We start from the raw sequence: 14,026 nt of genomic DNA on the forward strand, positions 1-14,026 counted from the left end.
CCCCCTCTCTTCCCCCCCCCCACCCCCGCTGCCTGCCTTTATAACTCATTCATAATCTCCCTACCCTGCAATAATTGTGTCATGGCCAAGTCTAAAGGCTAAATCAGATGCTAAAGAATAAGAAATATTCTAAAGAAGAAGAAGGAGAAATCCGGGTGGGAGGGGTAAGGGGCTGGTTGCAGAAGACAAACACTGAAGTGGACTCCAAGTGTAAAATTAAGGGAGGAGATGACAATTGATAATAATATAACACGATATATTTAAATACGATTGTTGCTGAAGGGTCTTGTTGTTTTTAATTGAATATGCAGACTATACAGTTGCAAATGTGATTGATGTTTTTTTGTTGTTCTGGAGCTTCCTAGGCAGACACAGAGAATACACACAAGAAATAGTCCCATTGCATTCAGCCTGATTCTCTCAGACACTTGACTATAATTTATCAAGTTCTGCAAGCAGTGTGTGTGTAGAAATTTTTTTTAAATCCCAACACAGATACACAAACATACATACAGTTTCCCAGGATCATATGCAGTAGAAGTGCTTGTAAAGGAGAAGATCTCTCTCCATCTCCCTCCCTCCCCCCCCATCCCCCCCCCCTCATTCTCCCTCTCCCTTTCCCTCTGTGTGTGAGGAAATTTAAAAAATAATAAGCCCAACACAGATACACAACCATACATAGTTTTCCAGGGTCATATGCAATAGAAGTCCTTGTAAAGGAGGGGATCTCTCTGTCTCTCTCTCTCTCCCCACCCCACTCTGTGTGTGTGTGTGTGTGTGTGTGTGTGTGTGAGAGAGAGAGAGAGAGAGAGAGAGAGAGAGAGAGAGAGAGAGAGAGAGAGAGAGAGAGAGAGAGATTGAAGATAAACTTTGCAACACATGGCCATTCAGTTGGTAGCATAATTATTGCAAGGTTAAGACTTCTTTTTTAAAAATACACCTTTCTTTTATTTACCATTAATATGCACAGGGTCTTGTGTATGCAAGAACAGGCAAAAGACTAGGTCCCCCCCCCTCCCAATAGACTAGGAAGAAGTTTGGTAAACACACACACACTATGCACCATACAATCCAATTTTATGTATGTTTACTCCAAAGTAAACCCCATTAAATTCACTGGCGCTTGTGTGAAGTAAATGTGCAAGGGCTGTAGCCTTAGTGATGACTACTAGTACCTATTTTCCCCCACTTGACCTAACAAAATAAAGTGACCAGTAAGGGCCTGATAATGATAAGGGAACATTCTAAGTCACTGATAACATCCAGCCATTCACTCAGTCCATCCCTTGCCTTGAAAGGCCAGGGAATTGTGAAAATACAATCACAGGTTTCATGCCTAACATGCTAAGGATTTTCTTGATCCCTTACAATGCAAACACATGATTAAAAGAGGGGCTGACTTTTTTAAAAAATGGAGTAATAGAACTAAAAGGCAGAAGTGTGTCATCCTGATCCATTGATATCCATGGCTCTTTGGCCACTGATTTCCAAGCAGACCTGGATTGCAGCTACAGTGTAATTCTGGCCCATTTAAAATCAATAGAAGTTCTGCATTGACTTGAATGAGATGTAGATCGCTCCCATAATCTGTTTCCCTTGTCAGTTACTTTCTCCTACCCTGCCTCTTTCTTCTACCATAGATGCTGAAATGATTTGCTTAATGGACTCTAGATCATGGGGGGAGGGGGGAGAGAAATACAAGATAAAGTGAGAAAAACAGTTCCCCTTCATCCAACCTTCAGCATGCCAATACTACCACCAATACAACAAGAACTGGAATGTTTTACAACACAATCCATAACTTTGTAATATTGCAGTATAGTTGTAAACTTGGTTATACTTAAAGGGTAAGACAGCTGAAACTCCATGGTAATCTATTGAAAATAAAACTAGATTAAGCCCTGCAGCTTCAGTCTAACAGGTTTGTGGTTTGGGATCTTAGGATGCTTACAGAATGTAACTGAATGTCAAACAATCCTCCATTGGGAAGAGGTATGAAGCACAGTTCCACCACATGCCTTTTTACTTTCAAGCCAAGAATCTCCCTGTCTGTCTGTCCATCCATACATCCACACATACACAGACACGCAAGAAGTGTTCCTTGTGCACGCACATCTGTACTACACTCCTCTCAACCACCCTTTCTGCTTCCCTCAGGGAAGTAAACAAACCCTGATTCGCTGCAATACCTTCCTACAATATGTACCACAGTGTCAATGTTAACAATTTACAGAAAGTTCAGGAGCAGGGGTACACTTTAGCTGGAACTTCCTCTGTTTACAGAGAGTAAACCTCCAGCATTTGTATTCCTAAAGAAATAGATAAGAATTTACATACAAACATAACAACAGATGCATTTATAAAATATACAGCCCGATTTAAATGTAGGAGACAGGGAGACAGGGCTCTTTCTAATAACACACAGTGACACCTTCAAGGCTAAGTCCTAGTAGAACCTGAGTTCCTAGTAGAATCTGAGGTTTACATTTTAAACACATTGCCCCATGTTGTGGTGTCACAGGGGACAAAAGGGGACAAACCAGGATTCCTAAAATCAATGGCAGATTTGCCACTGACTTCAGTGACATGTAAGATGGCACCAAAAGTCATTAAAAAAACAACAACACATTTCGTCAACTTAGATAAGAAAGTGCCCATTGCTCAGAAAATTAGTGTCACACCCTCCCCCAACCCCCCCTTTTCCTTTTTGATAGATAAGAAGGAAGCAAATAACTCACCAGATATTCCAAAGTCAATCGTGTCACACTCACTGGTTTTTATTGAACAAGGGGACTTTCACATATACACTAAAACTCTTTTATTGCAAGTTTACAATGATCATGTAAAATCAGTCCAAAGAACACAAGAACCACGACGAAACCAAAACCAAAAAGGAAATCTAGCTATTGACTCTTTCTTTCAACTTTCCATCGCGTTCACTCTCCCTTTCTCTTCTCTTTTTGTTTCTCACATTTAAATAAACCGTAAGTTCCTCAGCTACGACTTAGCTCTTGTGCTGCTTCCCCCCTTTAAAAACCTTTCCCCACATTTATACAAAAAGAATAAAAAGCCTTCAGTGGTCCATATTTTTTGTTCTCCATTTGTAAACGCACAGAGCAAAAATAACTACATTCTTTCCTTGCCTGTGTAATTATTAGCATATGCCCCGAATTTTCATCGAAAACAGAACATTTACCTCCCCCACAACACACATACAGCCTCTCACACACGCACACACGCATTGCCCATCCCTCCATTCCTTCCTTTTAAAAAATAAATAAAACCCTGAAAATGGCATTTAAAAAAACCAGCAGGTATTTCACCTGGCCTCTCATGCTAATTAATACATGCACCTAAAGCTTGAGATCCTGCAGGAGACCTCAGTCTTTTGTGTGTGGTTTTTTTCTCCTCTTTTTCTTAATATATATAACGCACGGGAAAACTACGAGGAAAAAAAAGAGAACCAAAATATATAGATATATATTAGATTCTATAAATAATCAGAGTCAATTCTTTTTTGTGTGTGGGGGTGTTTGTTTGTTTATAACCTTGTAATATCCTCTGCTCGTTGGTCCTGAGATGAGCTTTGCGAATGTTCTTCGCTAGCAGCCGGGTTGGAAGAAGCAGGAATGGAACTGCTGGAAGAATTGGTGGGAGCCGTAGATCTCACTTTGGTATTGGGCAGCCTGTGGTCTTTTTTCCATTTCATCCGCCTGTTCTGAAACCAGATCTTGATCTGTCTCTCCGAGAGACATAAAGAGTGGGCGATTTCGATGCGCCTCCGCCTAGTCAGGTATCTATTATAGTGGAACTCTTTTTCCAATTCCAAGACCTGCTGTCTGGTATAGGCAGTCCTGGATCGCTTGGGCTCGCCTCCATTGTAATTGGGGTTCACTGGAAAAACGAAAGATTAGCATGAATACAGGGAGGGAGAGGGAGAGAGAGCGAGAGAAAGGCAGAGGACGAGAGCGAGAGAGATGCATAGAGAGAGAAAGAAAGCTCTCCAGTGGCTCAGGGGGAAAGAAGGAGAGAGAGAGAGAAGGAGTGAGAGAGCAAGGGGGAAAAAGTCATCAGCTAAATGGGTTATAAAGAACCCAAGACTTTCTCTTCTAATAAGAAGGGGTTTCCCTGGCTTGAAAAGAGCCTGAATTATTTATGCACCCCTCGCAAAGCCTTTGGAGTTTCACACATACATAACAGAACGAACCACATGGCTGGGGCTGCCCAGACTAGCTTGGCTATAAAATTTATGGTGGGTGTAATTACCCACTCGGAGTCGTAAATCCAGCTCAATTGTGCTAACCCAAAGACTCTCGTTGAAGGCAAAGGAGGAGATGGGAAAAAAGGAGAGAGAGTGAGTGCATGTGTGAGAGGGAGAGGGAGACTGAGCGAGTGTGAGGAGAGAGCGAGAGGGTGAGCCTGGCTGGGAGCATGGTGTGAAGGGGGAAAAAATCACAGAGAGAGAGAGAGAGAGAGAGAGGAGAAAAGTTGCCTACCAGTACTGACGTGGATTTTTTTCATCCATGGGTAGACTATGGGTTGCTTAGTGGCCGTGCTGCTAGGATGCTCGGGGTTTTGCTGGTTGCAGGCTGGAGGGGCTGGGGATGGAGAGGTGGCTGTGCTGGAGAGAGCCGTTTGGTCACAGAGCTGCTGTGCTTTCTCGGGGAGATGGTGGCCTCCGGGTGGTTGTCCATGGCCCCTCTGATGCGCTGGGGGGTTGCCGGGACCTTGGAGGCTGGCACAGCTGTACTGGCGCTCGGGGTAGCTGGGTCGCTGTGGAGGAGGTGGAGGGTACAGTTCCTGGTGATGATGCTGAAAACTGGACTCCCTAGTCCGGCTGTAATATTCCGGACTGTGGTCTGGGATGTAATTATTTTGCGAATATTCTTCGCATGGAGGAAATTTCGGATCGATGTAGTTAGAGTCCATCAAATACGAGCTCATGATCATTAATTTCTGGAGTGGAAAATAATTTTTCTCGCTTTGTCGTTTTTCTGCTCCATAAAACCCTCCTACTAGCTGGCGACCCCGTAAAGTTAGTTTCACCATGTGACTATTTGCGCCAATCACGCCAGCCGAGCTAGTCCCCGGATAAGGAACCAAAAGCTTATTCAAAATGTATCCAATTTGTGTGTGCGCGCGCGAGTGTGTGTGTGTGTGTGTGTGTGCTCTTGTTGTTGTTTGTGTGGTCTTCCCAAAGTCAGAGTTAAAAAAAGGTGGGTGGGTGGGAGGCAGGGCAACAACACTGGATTGCCTTCTTTTCTTTACAAGGAAACAGGCATTGAGAGAATAATAATAGAAGTAAACTCATCCATTGGCAGAGAGATGGTGGCTAGGAGAAGAAGCTCCTTCAATATTAGGTGCTCCCCCCCCCACTCCGATACACAGTTAAGTCCTCTCATGCAGCGATTCGAGAGTTTAGTAAATCCTAATTAGGAAGATCCACCATTCATTTACGCTGCCGAAAATGGGGACGTGCTTAAAATTCTTCTGCTCGCTTCATCTTAAAGGAAAGCTGAAGGGAGAGAGATGCCCCCGCCTCCCTTTCCTCTTCCCCCAGGACACGGTTTGTGTCATTGTCTGCAGAATTGTTCTCCCCACCACCTACACACATACACACACACACACACACACACACCCTGAACACTCGCCCCACCCCCACCCCAAAGAAGATAGTTCAATATTTATAATGCAATTGTTTGCAGAAGAGAGACAAAGGAGGCAGTTTACCTGGGAGGAGGGTGGGGGAAGGGACTATGCAAATCACCTTTGCGTCATTTGGAGTTCTCTGTAAATGCTCATCAACCTTTCCTTAAGGGCGATCTTATTCGGTTGCATTAAGAGCTGATATGGTTGTGAATTAAAGCAGGAGCCGTTCCATCCAGCCAGATGGCAGGACCACCATCCTCCCAATCCTAACCAGTAGGGATGAAAAAAGTTTAGTAAGTAGAGGGAGGGGGGGAGAAGCAGTAGATAGGTATGTTATTTTTAATTGATGCTAGCTTTTAGTAACGGACGGTTCTGCTTGGTTATCACACACCCACACTCACTCACAGTCACACACAAACTTTCCATCCAGTCTGGAGGGAGGTAGAAATATATGAACCCTCCCCACCCCGCATTTCCCTACAAGAAGCAAACTTGATTCCCCCTTCTACTACAGATCCATGAGGAGGCATGCAAAGTCCATTCAGAGCTTCTGACATCTTTGTGGTGTTTAGGGTGATGGACAGAAGAGGTACCAGGACAAGGCGTTTTCTTTCTTTTTAAAAAGAAATCCAGATGCCAGTATGAACAGACCCCCGGGTAGGTGAAAGAAGCTGAGATGTGAAGCCAACATTTCCAAGAGTGCAGTTACTGCAGTTAAGGGCTTTATCTATAGCTTACATTAAGAAGACGGGGCACAGGGAGTCGGATTAATCCCTTGTACTGCTTGATAACAATTATAGTTGAAAATCATAGCTTGCAGGGCATTGCAATATTTTACTTGATAACAATAAAAGTGACACATAAAGTTAACTGTTTATGTTTTATTTATTAGACTAAATGTGCCAGCGGTGTCGGAGGCTCTGGGCTGGTTGTAACAGTTTTTATGGGGCTGTAAAACGCCATAAATCAGTCACTTGAAATGCTTAGGTCTCTCTCTCTCTTGCTCGCGCGCTCTCTCTCTCTGGCAAAGGCTTGTGTGAGCTTGTGTTAGTCGTGGCTGCTATTTCTTCTTTCCACGAAAAAGTAATAATTGTTATTTTATGATCACCAGTCCCTTTCGCCTTCCATGTTATTTCAACTCCTTATTTTAGAAGCTCCCGCCTCTGGATGTGTCTGCCCTTCCTTGAAATGCATATTTCTTTTCAAATGAAATACACCCCGGATTTTAATTACAACATCTGCAATTAAGGGGAAATCAAAGAAAGCAGAACATTAACAAGGCTTTGGCATCGTCCATATACTCCCCTAGAGACGAATTTGTGATTAAGGTGCTCACACAAATTCGATTCTACAGGGTACATATAAACGGCTGGAGAATTGGGCCTTTGTGATACTGGGAGATGGAGGGGGAAGGGTGCTCCAGCCTCCCCCGCCCCAAGTTATGTCCTCCAGAATCCCCCCCCCCCAAGGATGTGGTGGAGGAGGGAGGGGAGAGCAGCTGTCATGACTTTCAAAGAGTCTTTCCTCAAGTTAAGCTATTTCCAGGTAGGGTGTGCTTTGCATATTTCTGGAGGATTCCTCCTAGATCAGGATGGAATCCATGCTTTCATCCCTTTGGGAATTGAGCCATAGAACACAACTTTACTTTCTGCTTTGATCATCACTACTTACTTAGCATCTATTTGTCTGTCTATCTATCTATCTATCTATCTATCTATCTATCTATCTATCTATCTATCTATCCGGGCCTTTGGATCCCAATGGCTCTACTATGTAGTTGGCCACTTCTGTCCTTGCTCCATTATTAAGAGGTTTTTAATTTTCAGTCCCTAAATTTAAGGCTGTGAAACAGACTTCTGCCCATCTAAGGGGAACTGTCAGCTTGCTGTCTTATTGACTGACTGACCGATTCCTGAAGAGGATGAAGGGGATGAGGATGGTTCAGCACATGGGAAGAGAAATAAATAAAAATGTGTTCTTCTCCTAACTCAGACATAGTTGCAGACTAGCTTTACAACTCCTGTTATTATTAGCTGTATGCTGTAACTGTACCGGATAAAGTGTGTGTGTGTGTGTGTGTGTGTAAGAGAGAGGGGGGGAGGATGCTTTAAAGAGGAGCAACAGCAGTAGTAGCAGTTTAATCTCTTCCACTGGAAGCAATGGGGAGGAGCTTACATTTTGCTGGACTATGCCCTATGATTTTAAGGGGAAAGAGCAAAAGATAATTCTTATTCTCATTCTCTATCTCACCCCCCTCCCTGTGTCTTCAGTGAATACTGTTTCAGGACTGCTGCTTTCCAGGAAAGTAATCATTGTGATTTTATTATTATATGAGTACCCCTTGTGCTGCTGCTGTTATTGCTACTAGTGCTACTGCTGTTTGTACAAGTAGTTGGCATTTATGCAGCCTGCTTTGCACACACTGTCTTGGCAATCTTATTGTCTCAATTAAGCAGGAGAGACAACTCTCTCCTATTGAATTCAGTGGGGCTTAGTAGTCTGAGGATTGTGCCCATTAAGAGCATATTCATTATGATCGTAATGGGCACAATCCTCAGACTACTAAGAGCATAATGAATATCATTCGAAGGAAGGAAGGAAGGAAGGAAGGTCCTGCTGAACTCAGAAAGGATTTCTGAGTAGACATACTCTGAACTAGAAGATGTAACCTGACTAGAACTTGAGCAGACATACTTTGTAAGAATACGCCAGAGACCTGGGTCTCAAAACTTCTGCCTTCTGAGATCGTCCTAACAAACATCTATCCATCACAGACCTAAAACCTGATGATTGTTCTTTTGGTTATTCTGCTAGATGTCAACGGAAAGAAGACTAACTGTATGGTGGCAGAACACAATTACTGGAAGTTAAGTCCCACTGCTTTCAATGGACACCATTTTCAAACGAGGCTGCAGTTTTATAATTAGTAAATATATGCATAGATGCATGCAGGTTTGCTTGGGAGGGCGTCCTTTGAAACTCAGCGAGGCTTACTTCCTAGTATATAGGATCCAGTAGTAAAATGCAGCCATGAAGCCCAGTGCTGGACACGCTTACTCAGACGTAAGCCCCACTAAGTTTAACCGAGTTTACTCCCAAGTGAGCGTCCATAGAACTTCAGCTTTAATCATACAGTTTCTTGGTTATTTTTATTTTTTAATTTCATCATTGCGGTCGATTGCCCTACGTCCTTGTCCATTTCAATTCATCCCCATCTCTGACATCTGGCCTTCCCTTTTAAAATCATGCCACATTAGTCCCTTAAGTTTGTATTTTCCTAATGAGCTTTCTAAAAACGAACATTTCCTTCAACATTTGGAAGAGTTTTCTTTTAGTGCTTCTGTCAAGGAAAGTTCCAAAGACATACGGGGGCGGGGCAATACTGGGGCACAAATCTCCTTTGTCTGTAAGGAATCCCTGCAGCCCGTTCACACTGGCCTCAGTTTCTCCCAACTAGCACAACAATATCGGCAAAAGAGTTTTGCTTTTGTTTTTAAAGTGACAACAGCAAAGAGAATCATAACACCCCGATGAAATAATTTCTGGCCTTTATTTCCAATCCTAGCCAAGAATCGGGTTGCAAAACGTGTATCTATCTGGTTACCATTTGCAGGACCATTTCTGAGTACAAAGCGCCTCCTTGACAGTACCGAAGAAAAATAAGTGTTCATTGTCCCAGCGGATTCATTGTGCAGGCTATTACCATACTGACCGCTTGGTAACCTACACCTCTAGCCATTTGCAATCTGTGCATCTTGGAAAAGACACACACACACACGCCAGCGAGGTTTTGCTGCTTCCATGTTTAGTGATCATAATAATCATCATGCTAATAATCGCCGTGATACAAGGAAATCCCATCCCCCACCCCCAGCATGTGAACCATCTCCTAGTTAAGGTTACATCCAAACAACTCCCCACACCAAAAAGAGGGGCACTCACAAAAAAATTCAGCTCTAAACATCGACTACAAACCAGTCAAAATCCAGGGGCGATTTTTAGGGAGGGCAGTCCACATCCCAGTGTAAAAACCTACATGTTAGTATCCCTCAGGAATACTTATACTTGTGGTTATTATCACAATTATTATTTTTTAACCTAAACAAATGCTATGGTGGGCAAGGATGAATTTAATCTGATATGTATCCATGTATTCCGAACCCCCACTGAAGATTTTAAAAAAAGTATCTACCCCATAAACTCTATCTCTCCCCCACATATGAAATAGCTTCCCTGCTAAATTAACATGCGATTTTACCACTGAACTCAGTTTTATCCTGTCTATATGATGACCATTCTCTTAAAAGTTCTATGAATGAAGAGTGGAGACAGCTTTTTCCTGAAAATATATACCACTTATGAGCGTGTCTCTCTACGATGTGTGTAACTCTATGGAATTAATTACGTTTTCATTTTTCTTTTCTTCTTATTCTTCTCTCTCTCTCTCTCTCTTTTAAAAGTTGTAAACACTAAGTGCCACGAAATCGTTCGGTATTACCCCCCTCTCTTGTCCCCCACAACGCAAAGAGACAGGTCTAATTTATGCAAAGAAATATGCAAATGTCTAATTGATTTTTCCTTAAATCTGTTGTCACTAAAAGTAATGAGTCGGCGCAAAACGATTTGAATAAGCAAAGCATGTCACCAGAAGTAACACACACCACGCACATTTTTCTTTTAGCTTATCCAAAAACTAAAGTCGTGTAAATATTTATCTCCGATTTAAAATATTAAAGAGGAATTCTTCCTGTTTGTTGGGGGAGGGGGGGGAGGATATCTGTACAAACAATTTTCTTTTTCTCTTTCCCGCAGCACCCCTACAAACCCCCCCCCCGCATTTCCCCCTCCCTCTCCCAGGAATTCAATTTTCTTCAAATCTCGTTGAAAGTGGCTTTTTAAAAAGTGGGCGCATTTTAATATTGCTTAGACGGCGTGACCTGAATTTCACCTCAACTGTTTGACTTGATCCAATAGGTCACTGCCAAGGAGTTATTGATGGGGAACCACCATTGAAATTTGTCTCCTCGCAAATGGCCTTTAGATCTTCTAGCGAGTTCAATAACTAGTTATAATGTAGAAGGGAAAAAATGAAGCCCAAAGGCAAAGGAATATGATGTTTCATTTTTATGCTGGAGAAATTGTTGGTTTTTCTTTTTTGCTTTTGCTTTTCCTTATCCCGTCCCATCCCACTTTTTCCTCTCTCTCTTAACAACCCCCTCCCCCAAATCTAGTTGGGAAGAAAGACTTCCCCCTCCCCATACCCATTCAACCGAAGCCAGATTCAAATCTATATTGCAAATCCACCTTATTTATTTATCTATTTATTTATTTATTTATTTATTTATTTATTTGAGGGGCTAAGCGAGGAGCCTCCGTTCATGAACTCTTCAAGACTCCGGAGTCCAAACAATAATTTTCAACTGGGTCGGAATCGCGTTTGCTTTACTGTGTGTGGTTGCTAGTTTTTTTAAAAAAGACTTATATCTATATCTATTAATAGGTTTAATGCAGATACGTTTGGTAAGGGTCTTGCCTTTTGTTTTGCTTTTGTTTTTTTTAAAGGAAAAAACACTGATTTTTAAAGGTCTTGTGATACCATGTAGACCTTAAATAAAAGGTTGGGGGAAACCTCCCCATCTGTTAAAATGATAATGTTCGTGTAAGCATTGAAAGAAACAAAGAAAAAAAGTAACTTTAATGTGTGTCTTTTAAATACTTTACTGTGCTTGGTATACATCACTTCTTAGCATTAAGCTTCCTTTCCTTGTTTAGAAGCTGTCTATTGGGAATGTTGGGTCTGTTGGGTTTAAAAATAAATAAATTCAGTCTCTAGATCACTAATTTGGTGATCTGGGGACTGGTCTTCTGGCGAATGAAAATTTGAGAGGGGCCTGTGTTTTTATAAAGTGCTGATCTGGATAAGGGTTTCAAGTCCCAGCTATTCCAGAAACACAGAGAATCCCCCGTTTCTGCCCTATAAATACCTTTTATGTTTGTCTTCACCCTGTTGCAGAACCTGCGGAGTAGCTTCTAAGGAAAACAGAACTCTTTGAAAGGAAAAGATTATGCAGATAACTTCTTAGTTGTCCACTAGAAAATCTATTGGGGGACCTTCTTGTGTGAGACGAACGCATGTACACACATTTTAAACTGCCCTTGCTGAATCTGATACTGGATGGTTTGTTTTGCAGGGGCATCAGATACATTCGCCTCTTCGAATGCCTCCATTTATGGCCAAATGATAGTATGCTTTGGATGGGACGGGGAGGATAGGAGAACCTTGTTTTTATAGAATCTATAGACTGGTTCTCCATCTTGTTGCTGTTGAATCAGAACATTTGCTGTCTAAAGAGAATAAGGGAGAAAGGAGGCTGGTGGCACCAGGCACATCGTTGGTGCTAAATGGAGGGTTAACAGCAGTGGGGACGGGGTGGAGTAATGGTATAGTAGTAATAGCAGGAGAAGTAGCTAAGCAGTTCCCCCTCCCTCATATCAAGTGATGGGACGTTGATGCTGATGTTCCTTCCTCATACGGTTGGAGACACAGAGTACTGATTCACACGTGAATGTATACCAATCTTCGTCCTTCCATGAACTATACCTGAACTCTGATCTACCTCCACTGAAAACAGATTGTATTTTAAATGATCTCAAATCAAAACTCCTTTTGTGGAGCTTGGTGTGTAATATGCTGTGTACACTGGGTTTGTTGTCCAGTGATGAACACGCATGTGTGAACTCAGCAGGACCTTCATGTGAAGCACCCCTTGGAGAAAGCAGCTCTCTGGATCAGGAGTAACTTCAGAAGTACCTCCTCCAGATCCTGGCTGGCTTGAGTTCAGTTTCTGGAATCAATAAGGCTCTATATTTTTAATGCTGTCTGATTTTCCTATAATGACGCGATTTATTGTATGAGTCCTATCATTCTATGAGCTCTAAGAGCCGGATAGAACTCATAAAATAAACTGTTTCGCAAAATAACCGATGCCCACAGTAAATAGGGTGGTACTGTGATATGCACAGCTATGTGTTGGTGTCTACGGGTGTCAAGCAGGAAACTGAAGCACAGTGTCCATAGTTCATTCGGATGAGAAATATGTTGAAATTATTGGAGCTGTATGAGATCCTTGAGTGGTTACCCAACAATAGAGAGTGGCGTGAAGTGGGGGAAGTGGATGGGGATGGGATGGGGCAAATGGGCACCACTGACTTTCCAGGCAAAGATCAGAACAAACTTTGATATCCTTTGGAAACAGGTGTGTAGGTGCACAATCTAATGAAGTGCAACCTCCTGGCAACTGCTCTGAAACTAGTGATGGGCTGGATCACCAGCTCTTATAAAAACATTGCATAAGATAGTTGGCTTCTTTAAATTAATGTTACTTTAAGGGGGGGGGGGAGTACCGGATGTCTATACACGCCTGTCATTTTCGAAAGAATACATAGTAATGCAGATGTAGATTCTCTTCTATGACTGAATGTATAGCTTTCCCAGTATATACGAATAATAAGTGTTTGCAAGTAAGCACACTCACACATATTCGTGTATAGGATAAAAAATATATTTGAATTGTTATACACACACACACACACACATCTCGATGTTTTTGTTTACACCTACGTACCTACAAACACACAAATTATATATACACATGCTGGAATGGTAGATTCAAACATATTCACGGACAAAGGTGCATACACTGTCACGTATCTGTCTGTGTGAGGTCCTTGCAACAGAAGAACAACAAAAGAACAACACAGACCTTCCAGACTTTGAAGCAGAAGCATGCGTAAACGCGCATCTCCATCTTGCTCGCTCGCTGATATCCGATTGTATGGGCTATATTTAGTTTTTCTCATGATTCCTGACTCTATGGTCAGCAGGAAATTTGAATGATTGTGCACACAAAGGCGTGTGCATGAGTGCATGTATGTGAATGTGCACGCGCTTTAATCCAGACTGCAATAGTCCTTCTGCACGCAGGGGACAGGGGAGAACATTCAAGAGAGAATCAAGTACCATACGAGAGAGAAAGTATTTGCTTTCCAAGGGAAGAAATGAGTTCAGTGACAGTGATCACTCTGGAATCCCTTTCGTCCCATTAACCTACCCCACGCAGTGCCCACTCTTGGTTGATGCTACCTGATTTGATCTTTTGATCGATCAGGCGCTGGAGCCCCATCACCCCCACGTAGAACCTACCAAGGGAAGGACTGGGGGGAAATGCATTTGTGGATGTCTAGAAAGATCCTTCTAATTACCTTTGAATATCAGATGAGTATCTGAATCCTTAAAAAAAAAAGTCTAGTGAGTCATGTATTGAGGCTGTTAACAACGGTGCATTATGCTTAAAGAGGAGCTTTGTTATTTGTAATG

The 14,026-nt window shown here is 42.4% G+C and overlaps 2 protein-coding genes across 2 annotated transcripts in view; both read right to left on the reverse strand.

Annotated features, from left to right (window-relative positions):
• The window catches only part of HOXC6 (homeobox C6), a 163,812-nt gene that overhangs the window by 113,588 nt on the left and 36,198 nt on the right, over positions 1-14,026 (reverse strand). The window lies entirely within an intron of this gene.
• HOXC4 (homeobox C4) lies at positions 2,753-5,049 on the reverse strand. Its single transcript, XM_053296762.1, has 2 exons — positions 4,497-5,049; positions 2,753-3,894 (listed from the first exon to the last, which is right to left on the reverse strand). The coding sequence occupies exons 1-2, from the start codon at positions 5,047-5,049 to the stop codon at positions 3,542-3,544; spliced, it is 906 nt and encodes a 301-aa protein (XP_053152737.1). The 3' UTR covers positions 2,753-3,541.

Source organism: Hemicordylus capensis, chromosome 2 (genome assembly GCF_027244095.1).
Source record: "Hemicordylus capensis ecotype Gifberg chromosome 2, rHemCap1.1.pri, whole genome shotgun sequence".
NCBI lineage: Eukaryota > Metazoa > Chordata > Lepidosauria > Squamata > Cordylidae > Hemicordylus > Hemicordylus capensis.